This window comes from Microcaecilia unicolor, chromosome 1 (genome assembly GCF_901765095.1).
Source record: "Microcaecilia unicolor chromosome 1, aMicUni1.1, whole genome shotgun sequence".
NCBI classification, from domain to species: Eukaryota; Metazoa; Chordata; class Amphibia; order Gymnophiona; family Siphonopidae; genus Microcaecilia; species Microcaecilia unicolor.
Window position 1 is genome coordinate 688,362,926 of NC_044031.1, and position 18,436 is coordinate 688,381,361.

Genomic DNA, 18,436 nt, shown 5'->3' on the forward strand with positions numbered 1-18,436 from the left:
TTAGTGCTTAAAAAGGATCAAGTTACTGTTCTCCTGGCCCATCATGCATTTGTTACAGGTTCTCCACTCTATTTGGCAGGTTCTAATTGCCTGTTCCATACATCACTCACTCTGCTCCATGTCACCCCCCCCCCCCCCCCCCCATCTGTCATATCCTCAATCTCTCTCTCTCTCCACTGCAAGTGTCCCTGACACCTTCAAGCATGCTGTTGTCACACCACTCCTCAAACAACCATCACTTGACCCTACCCGTCCCTCCAACTACCGCCCCATTTCCCTCCTACCCTTCCTCTCCAAGATACTGGAACGCGCCGTTCACAGCCGTTGCCTTGATTTTCTCTCCTCTCATGCCATCCTTGATCCGCTTCAATCCGGCTTTCGCCCCCTACACTCAACAGAAATGGCACTATCTAAAGTCTGTAATGACCTGTTCCTTGCCAAATCCAAATGTCACTACTCCAGCCTCATCCTCCTCAACCTATCCGCCACTTTTGACACTGTCAATCACAATTTACTTCTTGCCACATTGTCCTCATTTGGGTTCCAGGGCTCCGTGTTCTCCTCTTATCTCTCCCACCATACCTTCAGAGTACATTCTCATGGTTCTTCCTCCACCCCCATCCTGCTCTCTGTTGGAGTTCCTCAGGGATCTGTCCTTGGACCCCTTCTTTTTTCAATCTACACCTCTTCCCTGGGCTCCCTGATCTCATCTCACAGTTTCCAATATCATCTTTATGCCGACGACACCCAGCTTTCTCTCTCCACACCTGACATCACTGCGGAAACCCAGGCCAAGGTATCGGCCTGCTTATCCAACATTGCTGCCTAGATGTCCAACCGCCACCTGAAACTGAATATGGCCAAGACCGAGCTTATTGTCTTCCCACCCAAACCCACTTCTCCTCATCCTCCACTCTCTCTCTCAGTTGATAACACCCTCATCCTCCCAGTCTCATCTGCCCGCAACCTCTGAGTCATCTTCGACTCCTCCCTCTCCTTCTCTGCGCATATCCAGCAGATAGCCAAGACCTGTCGCTTCTTCCTCTATAACATTAGCAAAATTCGCCCTTTCCTCTCTGAGCACACCACCCAAACTCTCATCCACTCTCTCATTACCTCTCGCCTTGACTACTGCAACCTACTCTTCACTGGCCTCCCACTTTGCCATCTATCCCCCCTTCAGTCCGTTCAGAACTCTGCTGCACGTCTTATTTTCCGCCTGGACTGATACACTCATATCACCCCTCTCCTTAAGTCACTTCACTGGCTTCCGATCAGGTACCGCATACAGTTCAAGCTTCTCCTATTAACCTACAAATGCACTCGATCTGCAGCCCCTCCATACCTCTCTACCCTCATCTCCTTTTACGTTCCTTTCAGTACCCTTCTCCACCACCGCCAACTCCGGGCTCCACCCTTTCTGCCTCGCCTCACCCCATGCCTGGAATAAACTCCCTGAGTCCATATGCCAGGCCCCCTCCCTGCCCATCTTCAAATCCTTGCTCAACGCCCACCTCTTCAATGTCGCCTTCGGCACCTAACCACCATACCTCTATTCAGGAAATCTAGACTGCCCCAACTTGACATTTCACCCGTTAGATTGTAAGCTCCTTTAAGCAGGGACTGTCCTTTTTGTTAAACTGTACAGCGCTGCGTAACCCTAGTAGTGCTCTAGAAATGTTAAGTAGTAGTAGTAGTAGTAGTGAATGATAATTTGAGGTCATCCCTTTACCCATAGTGATTTGCCTACAGACCACTTTGTGGACAGCCTTTGCTTAAATCACTTCTCTCAGGTCTTCCACTTTGTTTGGAATTGCCAATTGTCTTTCTCTTAGCTTTGGCTGCTACCTTCCTTCTTTCTACTTCCTCCTATGTACCCTTTTCCTGGGTGCTCTGCTCTAGTTTTGATATAAGGCAGTAAGTCAAATCTATGGAAATAAAGTTATGCCACTTTGTTTTTAGATCAGATCCATAACAGTGGAGATTCCAAGGTAAGTCTAGCAATACTCTTAAGAAAAATATACCATCTGAAGGTGCAGAATAAACTCACAGATGCAAGAGTTGCCAGTTCTGTCATTTTACTGGCAAAATTTGAAATCTTGCCGATTGTACAGAGGAATCTAGTCAGGGAAGACGTAAAAAACATTATAGCTATTCCTTCCCTTGGCAGATGAAAGGGGAGAGCTATAAAGTAGGACTACAGACTCCATTAGAATTCATAAGCTACATTTTCATTATGCAAAATTAGTCAAGAACCCTAAACTAAAATCCCTACTATGATTTAATTATATTTCTTACTGATTTAACATTTTATTTGTTACATTTGTATCCCACATTTTCCCACCTATTTGAAGGCTCAATGTGGCTTACATACTACCTTAGTGGCGATCGCCAGTTTCGGTAGAACAAATACAAGGTGATATAGTAGTAGAGTAAAAGTTCATGTGTGACAGACACATTGGGGAGTCATAAGGAGGAGGTTAAGTTATGTCCAGTATGAGCTCTGGTTTCGTTATGTTGAGGGTTCAGGCGTTTAAGTTGGATCGTTGGTCTATGCCTTTTTGAACAGGTTGGTTTTCAATAATTTCCGGAAGCTTAGGTGGTCATATGTTGTTTTCACGGCAGTCGGTAATGCGTTGCATAATTGTGTGCTTACATAGGAGAAGCTGGATGCATAGGTTGATTTGTATCTGCGACCTTTGCAGCTTGGGTGGTGGAGATTTAGGTATGTTTGTGCGGATCTTGTTGTGTTTCTGGTTGGTAGGTCTATAAGGTCTGTCATGTAACTCAGTTCTTCGCCGTATATAATTTTATGGACCAGGGTGCAGATTTTAAATGCAATACGTTCTTTGATTGGAGATTTAGGTATGTTTGTGCGGATCTTGTTGTGTTTCTGGTTGGTAGGTCTATAAGGTCTGTCATGTAACTCAGTTCTTCGCCGTATATAATTTTATGGATCAGGGTGCAGATTTTAAATGCAATACGTTCTTTGATTGGAAGCCAATGCAGTTTTTCTCAAAGGGGTTTGGCGCTTTCGAATCTCGGTTTTCTGAATATAAGCCTAGCTGCTGTGTTTTGAGCAGTTTGGAGTTTCTTTATAAGTTGTTCTTTGCATCCCGCATAGATTCCGTTGCAATAGTCTAGATGGCTTAGTACCATAGATTGTACTAATTTGCGAAATATTTCTCTCGGGAAGAAAGGTTTCACTCGTTTGAATTTCCAAACTGAGTGGAACATTTTCTTTGTTGTTGATTTCATTTGATTCTCTAGTATTAGGTTTTGGTCGATTATAACTCCGAGAATTGTCAGATTATCTGAGATAGGTAGAGTATGGTCTGGGGTGGCTATATTGGTGGGTTTGTTCGTGTTGTATTGGGAAGAAAGGATGAGACAATGCGTTTTTTCTGTGTTAAGTTTGAATTGAAATGCATCAGCCCATGAGTTCATGATGTTTAAGCTGAGTTTGATTTCTTTGGTGATTTCCGTTAGATCATGTTTGTAGGGGATGTATAATGCGACATCGTCTGCGTAAATGAATGGATTGAGGCCTTGGTTGGATAGGGCCTTGGCTAGTGGGGTCATCATTAGATTAAAGAGGATCGGTGATAGTGGTGATCCTTGAGGTACTCCGCAGGCTGCTGTCCATGGTGAAGATATATTCGAGTTTGACTTCACTTGATATGTTCTAGTAGTTAGGAAGCCCTTCATCCAGTTGAGTAAGCTACCACCAATTCCGAAGTATTCTAGGATGTTTAATAGTATTTTGTGATTTACCATGTCGAATGCACTAGATATGTCGAATTGTAGGAGGAGAACATTCTTGCCTGTTGCAATTTCATGTTTGAATTTGGCTAATAGAGTAATTGTATAATGCTGCCCTAATCTTAGCTGGTAAAGCTTGCTATTTCCTACGTACGACTTAAAATGTCAAAAAAATTATTAGTGGAATGCAAGGAGTCGATTATGCAAAGGGTATGATACATACCTGTAGCAGTTGTTCTCCGAGGACAGCAGGCTGATTGTTCTCACGACTGGGTGACGTCCGCGGCAGCCCCCACCAACCGGAAATAAGCTTCGCGGGACGGTCGACACGCAGGGCACGCCCACCGCGCATGCGCGGCCGTCTTCCCGCCCGTGCGCGACCGCTCTCGCCAGTTGAATGACTAGCAAAAAATATGAAATACACAACTCCAAAGGGGAGGAGGGAGGGAAGGTGAGAACAATCAGCCTGCTGTCCTCGGAGAACAACTGCTACAGGTATGTATCATACCCTTTCTCCGAGGACAAGCAGGCTGCTTGTTCTCACGACTGGGGTATCCCTAGCTCTCAGGCTCACTCAAAACAAGAACCCAGGTCAATTGAACCTCGCAACGGCGAGGGAACAACAGAAATTGACCTACGAAGAACAACTAACTGAGAGTGCAGCCTGACCAGAATAAATTCGGGTCCTGGAGGGTGGAGTTGGATTTACACCCCAAACAGATTCTGCAGCACCGACTGCCCGAACCGACTGTCGCGTCGGGTATCCTGCTGGAGGCAGTAATGAGATGTGAATGTGTGGACAGATGACCACGTCGCAGCCTTGCAGATCTCTTCAATAGTGGCTGACTTCAAGTGGGCCACTGACGCTGCCATGGCTCTGACACTATGAGCCGTGACATGACCCTCAAGAGTCAGCCCAGCCTGGGCGTAAGTGAAGGAAATGCAATCTGCTAGCCAATTAGAGATGGTGCGTTTCCCGACAGCGACCCCTAGCCTGTTAGGGTCGAAAGAAACAAACAATTGGGCGGACTGTCTGTTGGGCTGTGTCCGCTCCAAGTAGAAGGCCAATGCTCTCTTGCAGTCCAATGTGTGCAACTGACGTTCAGCAGGGCGGGTATGCGGCCTGGGGAAGAAAGTTGGCAAGACAATTGACTGGTTAAGATGGAACTCCGACACCACCTTCGGCAGGAACTTTGGGTGGGTGCGGAGCACTACTCTGTTGTGATGAAATTTGGTATATGGAGCATGAGCTACTAGGGCTTGAAGCTCACTGACCCTACGAGCTGAAGTAACTGCCACCAAGAAAATGACCTTCCAGGTCAAATACTTCAGATGGCAGGTATTCAGTGGCTCAAAAGGAGGTTTCATCAGCTGGGTGAGGACGACGTTGAGATCCCATGACACAACAGGAGGCTTGATAGGGGGCTTTGACAAAAGCAAGCCTCTCATGAATCGAACGACTAAAGGCTCTCCAGAGATGGCTTTTCCTTCCACACGATAATGGTAAGCACTAATCGCACTAAGGTGATTCCTTACTGAGTTGGTCTTGAGGCCAGACTCTGATAAGTGCAGAAGGTATTCAAGCAGGTTCTGTGCAGGGCAAGAACGAGGTTCTAGGGCCATGCTCTCACACCACACAACAAACCTCCTCCACTTGAAAAAGTAACTCTTTTTAGTGGAATCCTTCCTAGAGGCAAGCAAGACCCGGGAGACACCCTCAGACAAACCCAACGCAGTGAAGTCTACGCCCTCAACATCCAGGCCGTGAGAGCCAGAGACTGAAGGTTGGGGTGCAGCAACGCTCCGTCGTTCTGCGAAATGAGAGTCGGAAAACACTCCAATCTCCACGGTTCTTCGGAGGACAACTCCAGAAGAAGAGGGAACCAGATCTGACGGGGCCAAAAGGGCGCGATCAGAATCATGGTGCCGCGGTCTTGCTTGAGCTTCAGTAAGGTCTTCCCCACCAAAGGTATGGGAGGATAAGCATACAGGAGGCCGGTCCCCCAATGGAGGAGAAAGGCATCCGACGCTAGCCTGCCGTGTGCCTGAAGTCTGGAACAGAACAGAGGCAGCTTGTGGTTGGTCTGAGAGGCGAAAAGGTCCACCGAGGGGGTGCCCCACGCTCGGAAGATCTTGCGTACCACTCTGGCATGGAGCGACCACTCGTGCGGTTGCATGACTCTGCTCAGTCTGTCGGCCAGACTGTTGTTTACGCCTGCCAGGTACGTGGCTTGGAGGAGCATGCCGAACCGACACGCCCAACGCCACATCCCGACGGCCTCCTGGCACAGGGGGCGAGATCCGGTGCCCCCCTGCTTGTTGACGTAATACATTGCAACCTGATTGTCTGTCCGAATTTGGATAATTTGACAGGACAGCCGATCTCTGAAAGCCTTCAGTGCGTTCCAGATCGCTCGGAGCTCCAGGAGGTTGATCTGCAGATCCTTTTCCCGGAGGGACCACAGACCCTGAGTGTGGAGCCCATCGACATGGGCTCCCCACCCCAGGCGAGATGCATCCGTCGTCAGCACTTTCGTGGGCTGCGGAATTTGGAATGGACGTCCCAGGGTCAAATTGGTCCGGATGGTCCACCAGAGCAGTGAAGTGCGGCAACTGGTGGAGAGGCGGATGACATCTTCTAGATTCCCGGTGGCTTGAAACCACTGGGAAGCTAGGGTCCATTGAGCAGATCTCATGTGAAGACGAGCCATGGGAGTCACATGAACTGTGGAGGCCATATGACCCAGAAGTCTCAACATCTGCCGAGCTGTGATCTGCTGAGACGCTCTGGTCTGCGAAGCCAGGGCCAAGAGATTGGTAGCCCTCGCTTCGGGAAGGTAGGCCTGAGCCGTCTGGGTATTCAGCAGCGCTCCTATGAATTCCAGAGACTGAGTAGGCTGGAGATGGGACTTTGGGTAATTGATCACAAACCCCAGCAGCTCCAGAAGTTGAATAGTGCACTGCATGGACCGGAGGGCTCCTGCCTCCGAGGTGCTCTTGACCAGCCAATCGTCGAGATATGGGAACACGTGCACTCCCAGCTTGCGTAGATACGCCGCCACCACCACGAGGCACTTTGTAAACACTCGTGGGGCAGAGGCGAGCCCAAAGGGCAGCACACAATACTGAAAGTGCCGTGCGCCCAGGCGGAATCTGAGATACTGTCTGTGAGCTGGCAGTATCGGGATGTGAGTGTATGCGTCCTTTAAATCCAGGGAACATAGCCAATCGTTTTTCTGAATCATTGGCAGAAGGGTGCCCAAGGAAAGCATCCTGAACTTTTCTTTGACCAGGAATTTGTTCAGGCCTCTCAGGTCTAGGATGGGACGCATCCCCCCTGTTTTCTTTTCCACAAGGAAGTACCTGGAATAGAATCCCTGCCCTTCCTGCCCGGGTGGTACGGGCTCGACCGCATTGGCGCTGAGAAGGGCGGAGAGTTCCTCTGCAAGTACCTGCTTGTGAAGGGAGCTGAAAGACTGAGCTCCCGGAGGACAATTTGGAGGCAGGGAGGCCAAATTCAGGGCGTATCCGCACCGCACTATTTGGAGAACCCACTGGTCGGAGGTTATGAGAGGCCACCTTTGGTGAAAAAATTTTAACCTCCCTCCGACCGGCAGATCGTCCGGTACGGACACTTGTAGGGCGGCTATGTTCCCGTGGATCCAGTCAAAAGCCCGTCCCCGGCTTTTGCTGTGGAGGCGCAGGGGGCTGCTTAGGCGCACGCTGTTGACGAGAACGAGCGCGCTGGGGCTGTCCCTGTGCCTGGCGAGGCCTTCGGGCCGGCTGGTTGTACCTACGCTTTGCAAAAGAATAGGGTGCAGCCTGCCGTGCCCGGGAAAAACGCCCACCCGTGGGGGCGGGTGCTGAAGGCGCCCGGTGGGAGAGCTTGTCGAGAGCGGTTTCCCGCTGATGCAGTTGGTCCACCATCTGCTCGACCTTCTCACCGAAAATGTTATCCCCCCGGCAAGGGACGTCAGCCAGTCTCTGCTGGGTGCGGTTGTCCAGGTCAGAGGCACGCAGCCATGAGAGCCTGCGCATCACTATACCTTGGGCCGCAGCACGAGATGCCACGTCACAGGTGTCAAAAATCCCCCTGGACAGGAACTTTCTGCACGCCTTCAGCTGCCTGACCACCTCCTGATAAGGCCTGGACTGCTCCGGCGGGAGCTTATCGACCAGGTCCGCCAGCTGTTGCACATTGGTCCGCATGTGGATGCTCATATAGAGCAGGTAAGATTGGATGCGGGTCACGAGCATGGAGGATTGGTAGGCCTTCCTCCCAAATGAGTCCAGAGTGCGAGACTCCCGCCCCGGGGGCGCCGAGGCGGTATCCCTCGAACTCCGTGCCCTCTTGAGAGCAGAATCCACGACCGCTGAGTCATGGGGCAACTGGGGCCGCATGAGCTCTGGGTCAGAGTGGATCCTGTACTGGGACTCTGCTTTCTTGGGAATGGTGGGATTAGTTAGTGGTCGCACCCAGTTCCGGAGCAGCGTCTCCTTCAGGACATTGTGCAGCGGTACCGTGGAGGACTCTCTAGGTGGTGATGGATAGTCGAGGACCTCGAGCATCTCGGCCCTCGGCTCTTCCACAGAGACCACGGGAAAGGGAATGCTTATAGACATATCCCGCACAAAGGAGGCAAAGGAGAGACTCTCAGGAGGTGAGAGCTTCCTCTCCGGTGACGGCGTGGGGTCCGAGGGAAGGCCCGTAGACTCCTCTGAGGAGAAATATCTCGGGTCCTCCTCTTCCCCCCACGAGTCCTCATCCTCGGTATCGGACATTAGCTCATGTAGCTGCGTCCGGTACCGGGCCCGGCTCGACGTCGAGGCACCGAGGTCTCGGTGTCGTCGAGCGGTGGACTCCCGCGCCGGCGGGGACGGAGCTCCCTCCATCGACGTCGACGGGGACTCCACCTGCGTGGCTGTCGAGACCGGCACCGCAAGCGGCGGCGGTGTCGACTGCCCCGGCGCCGGGCTAGAGCTCGCCGGCGCCACAGTCATCGGCGCCGAGGGCGCAAGCACCCCCGGCGCCGGCACAGCCTGGCGCATCAGCCCTTCCAGGATCCCCGGAAGGATGGCTCTGAGGCACTCGTCCAGGCCCGCTGCCGGGAAAGGCGGTGGGGCCGGTAAGGGTGTCGGTGCCGGAAGCTGCTGGGGGCCAGGAGACGGCACCGAGGTGCCGGAACCCCGACGCGTCGGTACCTCCACCACCGACGGAGATCTCTCCTCTCTGCGATGACGCTTCGGCGTCGACTCCTCTTCAGGGTGCACCGAGGGCTCCCGGTGACGGCGCTTCTTGTCTTTTTTCCGGTGCACGTCACCGGTGCCGGAGGGCATGGAGGAGGAGGAGGTCGATCCCCCTCGGTCTCGGGGTGCCGGGTCCGACAGGGTTCGGTCCCGTGGCTCACGAGTTGAGGGAGTGACCGGGGCCGACTGCCCACGCGGTCTCTCTACCCCACTCTCGCCGGCGGACCGGCGGGCCGACGGGACCTGTTCTCCTGGGGTCGCTGCCATCGGTGCCGATGTCTCGGGCATCGATACCGGTACCGAAGAACCGGTCTTCGATACCGATGCCGTCGAGGTCGACGTCGAGGGGCCGGCGCAAGTTCCAAAAAGACGGTCCCGCAGAACTTGCCTCGCAACCTGAGTCCGTTTCCGGAGACCGAGACACAAAACGCACGACTTGAAATTGTGCTCCGGCCCGAGGCACTGGAGGCACCAAGCGTGGGTGTCGGTCTGCGAGATCGGCCGGCCGCAGCGACCACACTTTTTAAATCCACTCGGGACCTTCGAGGACATCGACGGAAAAATCGCGTCGGCGAAGTCAAAGTCGGCAATGGTGGCTAAAATCACACCACGAAAACTGAAACCGACCGAGCGGCCACTAGGCCGCAACGAGGCGTCCCCGCTAGAAAGCGAGGGAAAAGAAGGAGCGCGTGCTCCACACGCGCAAAATTCTTTTTTTTTTTTTTTTTCAATAAAAGAGAAAGAAGAAGAAGAAGGGGCCGAACAGGCCAAAAGCGACGATCCGCGTAAACGCGGTCGAAAAAATCCGGCGGCTGAAACGAGAGAGAGGGGAAAACACAACTCTCTCAGTCGCGGAAAAAAAGTAACTGGCGGGAGCGGTCGCGCACGGGCGGGAAGACGGCCGCGCATGCGCGGTGGGCGTGCCCTGCGTGTCGACCGTCCCGCGAAGCTTATTTCCGGTTGGTGGGGGCTGCCGCGGACGTCACCCAGTCGTGAGAACAAGCAGCCTGCTTGTCCTCGGAGAATGATCATTACATACAGTTGAATAAGAAATCAAAAGCAGGAAAATCAAGGTCTAATACAAAACCAGCATGCAACAAAATATGTCAGCCAGTTAAAAAGCCACTGACTTAAAACTCAGTTCAAACTGGGGAGGCAGCTGCAGCTGAAGAAAAACACCTAGTCAATAGTGGTTAGCTAAATCAAGATACCCATGTAAGAGAACAGTCCCAAAAGTCTTCTCTTCTATGGGAGATATAGGAAGTAGGCTTTTAAAGCTTATCCATTGGTGCTAACCTACCACAGCATCTAAGTTTTCTGACCCTCATGTTGACTCCCACTGGTGATAGCAGGAGGGGAGGCTTCACCACAGCAGGAAATGATGGGTGATGCTGTCTGAACACATGGGCTGCAGGAGAAAAAGCTTCTTAATGCTCCCGTTTGCTCTGTAGACGGCACAGTTATATAAAACGTGAACCATGAGGATATGCAAGACTCAAAACAATTAAGTACAATCTTCCTAGGGCATCACCTAAGTACCTTAGGTGGTTACGAAGTACCTTTCTGTGCCCAAGATATAGACATATGACAAGTATTCATCTGGAAACTGACTCAATTTGTCAAGGGTTCTATTTAAAATCTCTCCATTATCCCAGTGGAAATCAAAGTTGTTTCATATCACTATACATTCAAATTCAGTAAACAAGTCAGCATAAATACATTCTGACTTTTCAAAACAAGCCAAAAAAGGTACTAAAAACTCTCCAACACTGCTGTTTTCAATTACAGTGCTTTTATAAATTGTGCAATCATTCAGTCAAGGTTTTAAACCATTTTTTTATGGCTCAAGTGAGAGAAAAAAATAAAAACAAAAAAGTGTGATGCCGAAACTGAACTGCAGATTTATTTGATCTGATTGAAATGTACACTAAAAGTATCATGGTCAATCAGTAGATCACTTGCCTACTGTGTCCACAACCAGAGTTCAAATCCCACACTGGAATCTGTCAGGTGGTCTTTGGCCAACTTAGTTATCCACCCATTTAAAGTTGGTAAACTGGGGGGGGGGGGGGGGGGGGGGGGGGAATGACTGGAGGACATAATGGCATATCACCCTACTAATAATAATCTGCCAAGAAACTGTCATTCAAGTAGTGGCTTCCATAAGTCATTTGCATACAGGGGACTATCTTTACCCCTTTAGTGTATGCTGTTGGTAAACAATCCCCTATCTGCTGCAAGGTCCTGCAGATAGTGCACATTAGCAGTTGGTAAACGCTCACCTTAACATATACTGTACTGGGAATGTCATCACCCTAATGTTTTCTGACTTCAAATTTCTACAACTGTTTTAAAATTACAAATAAACTCATAGCCTGCTCCACCAAAGAGAAAGTCTAAAATCCAACACAGTTTATTAATACAATAAACTGCTAAACATTCTATACATGATCTTCAAAAGATTTGACACCATATTTAGCATACACAGATTCCATCTGCTATAGTGTATCTCAAAAGGTTGAAACTATACAAGTGAAACTAGAAATTCTATTTCAAATACTTTTCATAAGCCACAGTTACCTATAGATTTTATTGACTTGCAGTACTACCTTCACTTGGAAAACAGAAGTTTACAATAAATGGAAATACAGGAAAAGTGAGCAGACGTTACAGAAGAGACATGCATATAGAGTGTGAAAGTACAGAAGTATGAATGAGCAACAGAGGGATATAGGAGCCGGTGATTTATTCATTTTGAAAAGCCATGCTTTAAACAAAGGCGCAAAAGTGGGAACGCAAGACCTTAAACCTCATCATATGGCACAACCTTCCAAAAGGCTGGTAATTAACTTTAAAGGAGGTGCAACGCTTGATCATCACCTGATACTGCCAGGCACGAGTACATGAAGTAGGTTTTCTTGGATGGATCTTAGGCAGTGTGTGAAGCAGGACTAGGCATCTGCCTAGGGTAGCGTAATTTGGGGGCTGATGGCACAGCTGTGGCCCTCAAAAGATCTCCCTGCATAGGCCCTGTAAGCATAAGCCTGTCCTCAAACACTGCCTTGTCCTTCCATCCCCCAAGGGAGGTGGGACATGGCAGCATTTCAGCAGAGGCCCATACAACACTCACTCTTCTTTAGTGGAGTGGAGGAGTAGCCTAGTTTTAGTGCAGCGGACTTTGATCCTGGGGAACTGGGTTCAATTCTCACTGCAGCTCCTTGTGACTTAACCCTCCATTGCCCCAGGTACAAATAAGTACCTGTATATACTATGTAAGCCGCTTTGAATTTAGTTGCAAAAAACACAGAAAGGCGGTATATCAAGTCCCATTCCCTTTAAGTATGGGCTAGCACTGAAGGAGGTAGGGAAGCAGTGGTGGCAGGCCCAGAAGCTGAGAGGAAAGGGGAAAGATGCTAGAGGGGAATGAAAGATGAACTCCGGTTGGGGGGGGGGGGGGAAAGAGGGCCACATCTGAAGGTCTGCCTAGGGCATCCTGATACATTTGGGCCAACCCTTGTGTGAGAGAGCAGAGCTAGTTATAAAGCAAGAACGCCAAAGGTGCAAGATGCTGTGAGTCATTTCGATTCCCAAACTAGAATCTGAAAGAAATGAGCAGCTAGTGTCACTCCTTCAGTAATTTAACACTTGCTTTGCTTTATTGAAGTATATTTTAACCCATGTAATAAGACGACAGTGATCAAAACTGTGCATCATGAATAACAAAAATGAGTTATTTATTTATTGCATTTGTATCCCACATTTTCCCACCTTTTTGCAGGCTCAGTGTGGCTTCCTTGAAATCAATCAAGGCTCAAAGGGATGAAGGGCCACAAAAAGATAACTTTATAAAGGAAGAAACTCAGCGCATAAAAAGCTCATTTCACCTTCCTTTCAAACATTGTGTTATTTAACAAAATTAGAACATTTTGCCGAGGATGATGAAATTTGTGAAGCATAAACATAATAAGGGGTAAAGTGCACAGCATACTGGCATATTCAATGAAAGCAAAGTCCCTTTTGTTAGAATTTCAAACACTTCATTGTTACTTAAAATGTTTAACACATTGTTTCAAACATTGAAAGAAAAACAAATTGAATGCATATTGACTGATGGGGAGGGAAAAATGTAGGGCACTAACTCCTGCTATAATTCACTAGAAAAAGTGAGCATGCATACACACACAGTATAATATTTAATATAATGCAAGAAAGCCATGTTAGCCTTGTGGTAAAGAAACTAAAACCAAAATTCTTAAACTGAAGAGACGATTACTGCACATTTAACTTAGTGGCCCTTTTAATAAAGCTTAAAGTGCAGTAAATAGGAATAAAATGGACTTCATGCTACGCAGCCTACAGGTATATAAAATGGGTTTCTTAGAATTTAGCATGCACTAATTCCATTTAAATTTTTTTAAATAACTTGCACACATTCCAACCTGTCTCCCCACCACCCTTTATCAATTTCACACAGGTTTTGGCTCTCTCATACACCTAACTTGTAGATATCCATTCTTTCTAAAGCCATTTACATGTGTAAATGGGCCGTTTGAAACTTGCTCAGTCTTCCCACAGGTTAAGAGTATGCATTTTACCCACACTTAGTGGAAGCATTACTGTAGCAGGGGGGAAAAATGTGAGCCAAGAAAGCAGATTTAATCTCTGCAGGTCCTTTTTTTGTTAGGCAAAAGTACATGTACACTTTTTCTTGAGATCTGGTGCAACTATCCACAGTTTATTTTAAAATTTGCTCTTTATTTTTATTAGCCAAGCTACCAACTTGCACTTTTGATGCGATTTTTGTAACGAAGGATGCTATATTGGAGAAACAGGCCAGATGCTTAAGACAAGATTCAATTTACATAGACATCACATGAACAATACTGGTGCCAGTAGGGTTCCCACGCCTGTTGGTCAACATTTTACAGGACCAGGACACTGTACCAGTGACTTCACAGTGAGAATCCTGAAAGGTAACTTTAAAACCATACAAGAACGTAAGACCTTTGAAGTCAGAATGATTGAATATTTTAACACCCAACAGAAAGGACTTAACAAGGATCTGGGGTTCCTTGCCCATTATAAACCATAAAGCTACGAGGATGGTATGGGATTTACGTTCCAAGACGTATAAAGAGAGGCTTGCTGACCCGAACATGTACAGCCTGGAGGAAAGGAGGAACAGGGGTGATATGATACAGACGTTCAAATATTTGAAAGGTATTAATCCGCAAACAAACCTTTTCCAGAGATGGGAAGGCGGTAGAACGAGAGGACATGAAATGAGATTGAAGGGGGGCAGACTTAGGAAAGATGTCAGGAAGTATTTCTTCACGGAGAGGGTGGTGGACGCTTGGAATGCCCTCCCGCGGGAGGTGGTGGAGATGAAAACGGTAACGGAGTTCAAACATGCGTGGGATATGCATAGAGGAATCCTGTGCAGAAGGAATGGATCCTCAGAAGCTTAGCTGAAATTGGGTGGCGGAGCAGTTGGGGGGAAGAGGGGGTGGTGGTTGGGAGGCGAGGATAGGGGAGGGAAGACTTATACGGTCTGTACCAGAGCCGGTGATGGGAGGCGGGACATACTGCTGGGCAGACTTATATGGTCTGTGCCCTGAAAAGGACAGGTACAAATTCAAGGTAAGGTATACACATATGAGTTTGTCTTGGGCAGATTGGATGGACCATGCAGGTCTTTTTCTGCCGTCATCTACTATGTTACTATTTCTCTGTTGATCACCCTCCCCTCACCTATCCACACCCATCCTGTTAGAATATCAATGATATGCTTTGATGTCCCCATGCATACTTCCTACCCACCCCCCTCCTCCCACCCTGTCAGACTGTCATAGTAATGCTTGAATGCTTTCACTTATATACACTGTCAGCTAGCACATTTGCTTATTTCCGATCTGAGGAAGAAGGGCGACCAAGAAATGTATTAAGTTATGTCAAATAAAAAAGGTATCATCTTATTTTCCTTTCCATGTTTTATTTTGTTTGATTTCTATTGATGACCTACTTTCTAAAGAGAAGGTACTCTACACAATTCCCTCACTTATGTACATGTGTCATGTTTTTAAGGCAAATGAAGAAGACCCAAAAGTCAGACATGGAGTTTTTAAATATGGATGCACATATTTCATGAAGATGTGGGCACAATTGCTGCCCCCAACACTATTTTCTGTTTGTGGGTCAGATGCAAAACAAATACCAAAAGTCCACCTAACAGCCTTTTGGTAATTAGGTCAGTTACCATTTATTTTTCCAGCTGACTCACACCAAAGTTTCAGAACATATTAGGAGGCTCAAGAGGATTATGACAAGGGATTTGGGGGGACCCACATATGCCATGATTATATGCTAACAAATCACTTGTGTTGCACTTGATCCACAACAAATTTCAAGATATGTAGAGGATCTAAGATCATTTTCCAGTGAAGGGGTGAGAATCCATAAAACATACATAAGTATGTACACTAATAACTTTGTAGTTTGGCAGCCAATCCACACCAGATTTTCAGGGGGTGGGGAGCACTCAAGAGTTGTACAAGGTATTTTTCTGGAACCACAGAGGTGTGCATGCACCTATTTGAATTCTGGAAAATAGGTTCCATTAGTTCTTTGTAGAACTTTTAGGTTTTTTTTGGTCTGCCATTCCATTTCTTCTCCCTCATGATTGACATCTTGCTCTTTTCTAGGATGTTTCTTGCTTCTTTCAAGAAAGTTTCTTTTTCTCCAAAACACAAATCCACCCTTGATCCTCCTTTCCCACCCCAGTTTCCATAAATTAGGCAAGAAATGTATTAAGTTTATACAATAGAAAGATCATTTTACATATAATTTTGTTATGCTAGTCCACCAGTATAGCAGCCAATTATATTGTATTATCTACAAAATATCTTGGTTCTCTGCAGCTAACGCCATTAGTCTTTTCACAATTCAGCTTCAACAACTACTACCTATCTGGCTCAGCCTGTTCAAAATGTAACTGTTCATCTCATTTTCAGGTACAAGCCTTCTGCACACATTGTTCCCCATACCTCCCAATCATAACTATTCAGTAACCTATCCCTGCTAGATCATGTTCAGAATCTTGTACCTCACCACCTGTGTCAAACACTCTACCGTCCCATCTGTCCATTCATTTATCCTTTAGAACCTTCTCTGTTTCATCTCATTTTCTGGAGTACTGTCTCATCTCTTCCATGATTCTACCCTAGGGGAATTAGCTCTTTACCAAAGCTTGTCAGATTTATCACCATTGCCATACTGGGGCAGACCAAAGGTCCTTCAAGCCCAGCATTTTGTTTCCAACAGTGGCCAAAGTACCTGGCAAGATCCCAAAACAGTACAATACATTTTATGCTGCTTACCCAAAAAAAAAATAAGCAATGGATTTTCTCCAAGTCCATCTTAATAATGGCTTATGGACTTTTTTTTAGGAAGTTATCCAAACATTTTTAACCCCGCTAAGCTCGCTGCTTTTACCACATTACCTAGAAATGAATTCCAAAGTTTAATTATACGTTGAGTGAAGAAATATTTTCTCCTGAAGGTCCATTTACTCAACCGTAATAGGGAAACAGTGGAAAGATCACTATTTCTTTTTTTGGACTTTTCCGCCATAATTCTCAAAGTGGGTGTTTTTCTTCACCTGACATGAAGACAGTTGACTGAAGAAGTAACTTCTCTTTTCAGTATCATGGGCACATTCTGTGTTGGTATCATTTGCAGGATGTATCTTCGACAGACTTTATCCCCATCAAATTTTCTTAACAGTACGAGTGAAAGTGGGAGACATCCCTAGTTCTAACCAAATTCTTCTTGAACTGAAGGATCCCCCTCACTGTAGAGAGCTGAATACAAATGGGGTGGTTTCTAAGCCTCCAGAAGGTCTGCCTCAGAAGCCCCCACAGGGAGTTAATACATTAAATCATTTTCATAGTGACTAACACAATTGCTATGATAGACTGACCCAATGTTGCATGGTGCCCAGCATCCTACGTTTAACAGTAGCTTGTCTGGGCCATTAAAAAAGTACCAGGCAGATCAAAATAGAACGCCCATCCCATGTTACTCTAGCAAGCTACTACAATAGCACATTGTACACTGCAAGAACGGGTTGCTGTCCCTGATCTGTACTGACAGAATCCAAACACAAATAGAATTATGGTACAGAATTATTGAAACACGAGAACACCTTCCTAGCAAAAGCCCCTTAAACACTGTGAGGAAAAAAAAAACCCCAACAACAACTCTGCAGGATATCACCTGGACAACAACAGAGGGAAAAATGACTTTTCATATAACAGTAAGAAAAGGTGTATGCCTGAAACGCTATACATTATACCACTTGTTCTACACATACAAATTCAGTTTCCCCCTACCCCCCCAAACATATTTTAAGTGCAGCTTTCGACATGTCTTTCTTCCCTTGCTACCAAAGCTTTCGCTCCCTTTCAGCGACCTTCTTCAATCAGTTCAGAAAAGAATTAAAAGAACCCACAATGCACTGCAAGCGAAGAGGTGAGAAGAGGGAGCCAGTACTGTTCTCTGACTTTCTGTCATCGCCAGGCAGTACCAAGAAACCCAACTTTCGACCGCACTGCTCGCTCTCTTGCCGTGTAACAGGAGTTCCTACCAGCGGATCCCCACTAGTTTACACTAGGCCTCTTCCCGTATCACCCACCCGCCTCCCCAGTTTGGGCTGATAAAAGTTGCCTCCCAGCAGCCAATATTCAGCATCTCTGCCTCCACCGCACACACTTAGAGTGGCGCACTCACCGATAGTGGAAATGAAAGTGGTGTTAAAAGCGTCCTCGCTGAACCTGAACAGCAGGCAGGTCTTCCCCACACCGCTGTCTCCTATGAGCAAGAGTTTGAACAGATAGTCGTATGTCTTCGCCATGTTTCTTTTTTTTTTTTTTTTCTCCTCCCGTCAGTATTAACAGAACCGGCTCGGCGCTGCGAGCGTTAAACGACTCGCGACCTACCAGGGAACCAATGGGGAGGGACTGCTCAACGTCAGCTTGTGACGACAAGCGCGAAGCGGCCTGGGAAATACAGTTCCGCCTTTGGGGGAACTCTCGCGGAGGCGCAGTCGCGCAGATGGTCGCAGTGCTTGAGTCTTGTACGGTGTGTGGGGATTTTGCGCTCACAGGTTGCTAGCTGCTCCTCAAACACATGTTGGCTCTCGTGAGCTGTTGTCGTTCATCCTGCCCAAAGACAAAGAGGCATGGCAAGTGCAAGGATATTGGGCGATCTAGGCGAATCTTCACCTTTGCAGCCCTCTCATTTGATGTTCAGCTCTCTAGTCCGTCGGTTGTCCTAAGACTGAACGTTGCGATCTTGATCAGCCTACATTCTATGAGAACATGGACATCATGCTTTTAAAGATCAAACTTTATTTTGCTCCTTTAAATAT

At 47.5% G+C, this 18,436-nt stretch overlaps 1 protein-coding gene across 1 annotated transcript in view; it reads right to left on the reverse strand.

The window, feature by feature from the left end:
• Nucleotides 1-17,953, reverse strand: part of RAB8B (RAB8B, member RAS oncogene family) — a 135,604-nt gene extending 117,651 nt beyond the window's left edge. Inside the window, exon 1 of the mRNA XM_030188259.1 lies at nt 17,797-17,953. Within this exon, the coding sequence (XP_030044119.1) occupies nt 17,797-17,920 (124 nt within the window). The 5' untranslated portion in view covers nt 17,921-17,953. The remainder of the gene's footprint in view (nt 1-17,796) is intronic.
• Between the last annotated feature and the right edge of the window lie 483 nt (nt 17,954-18,436).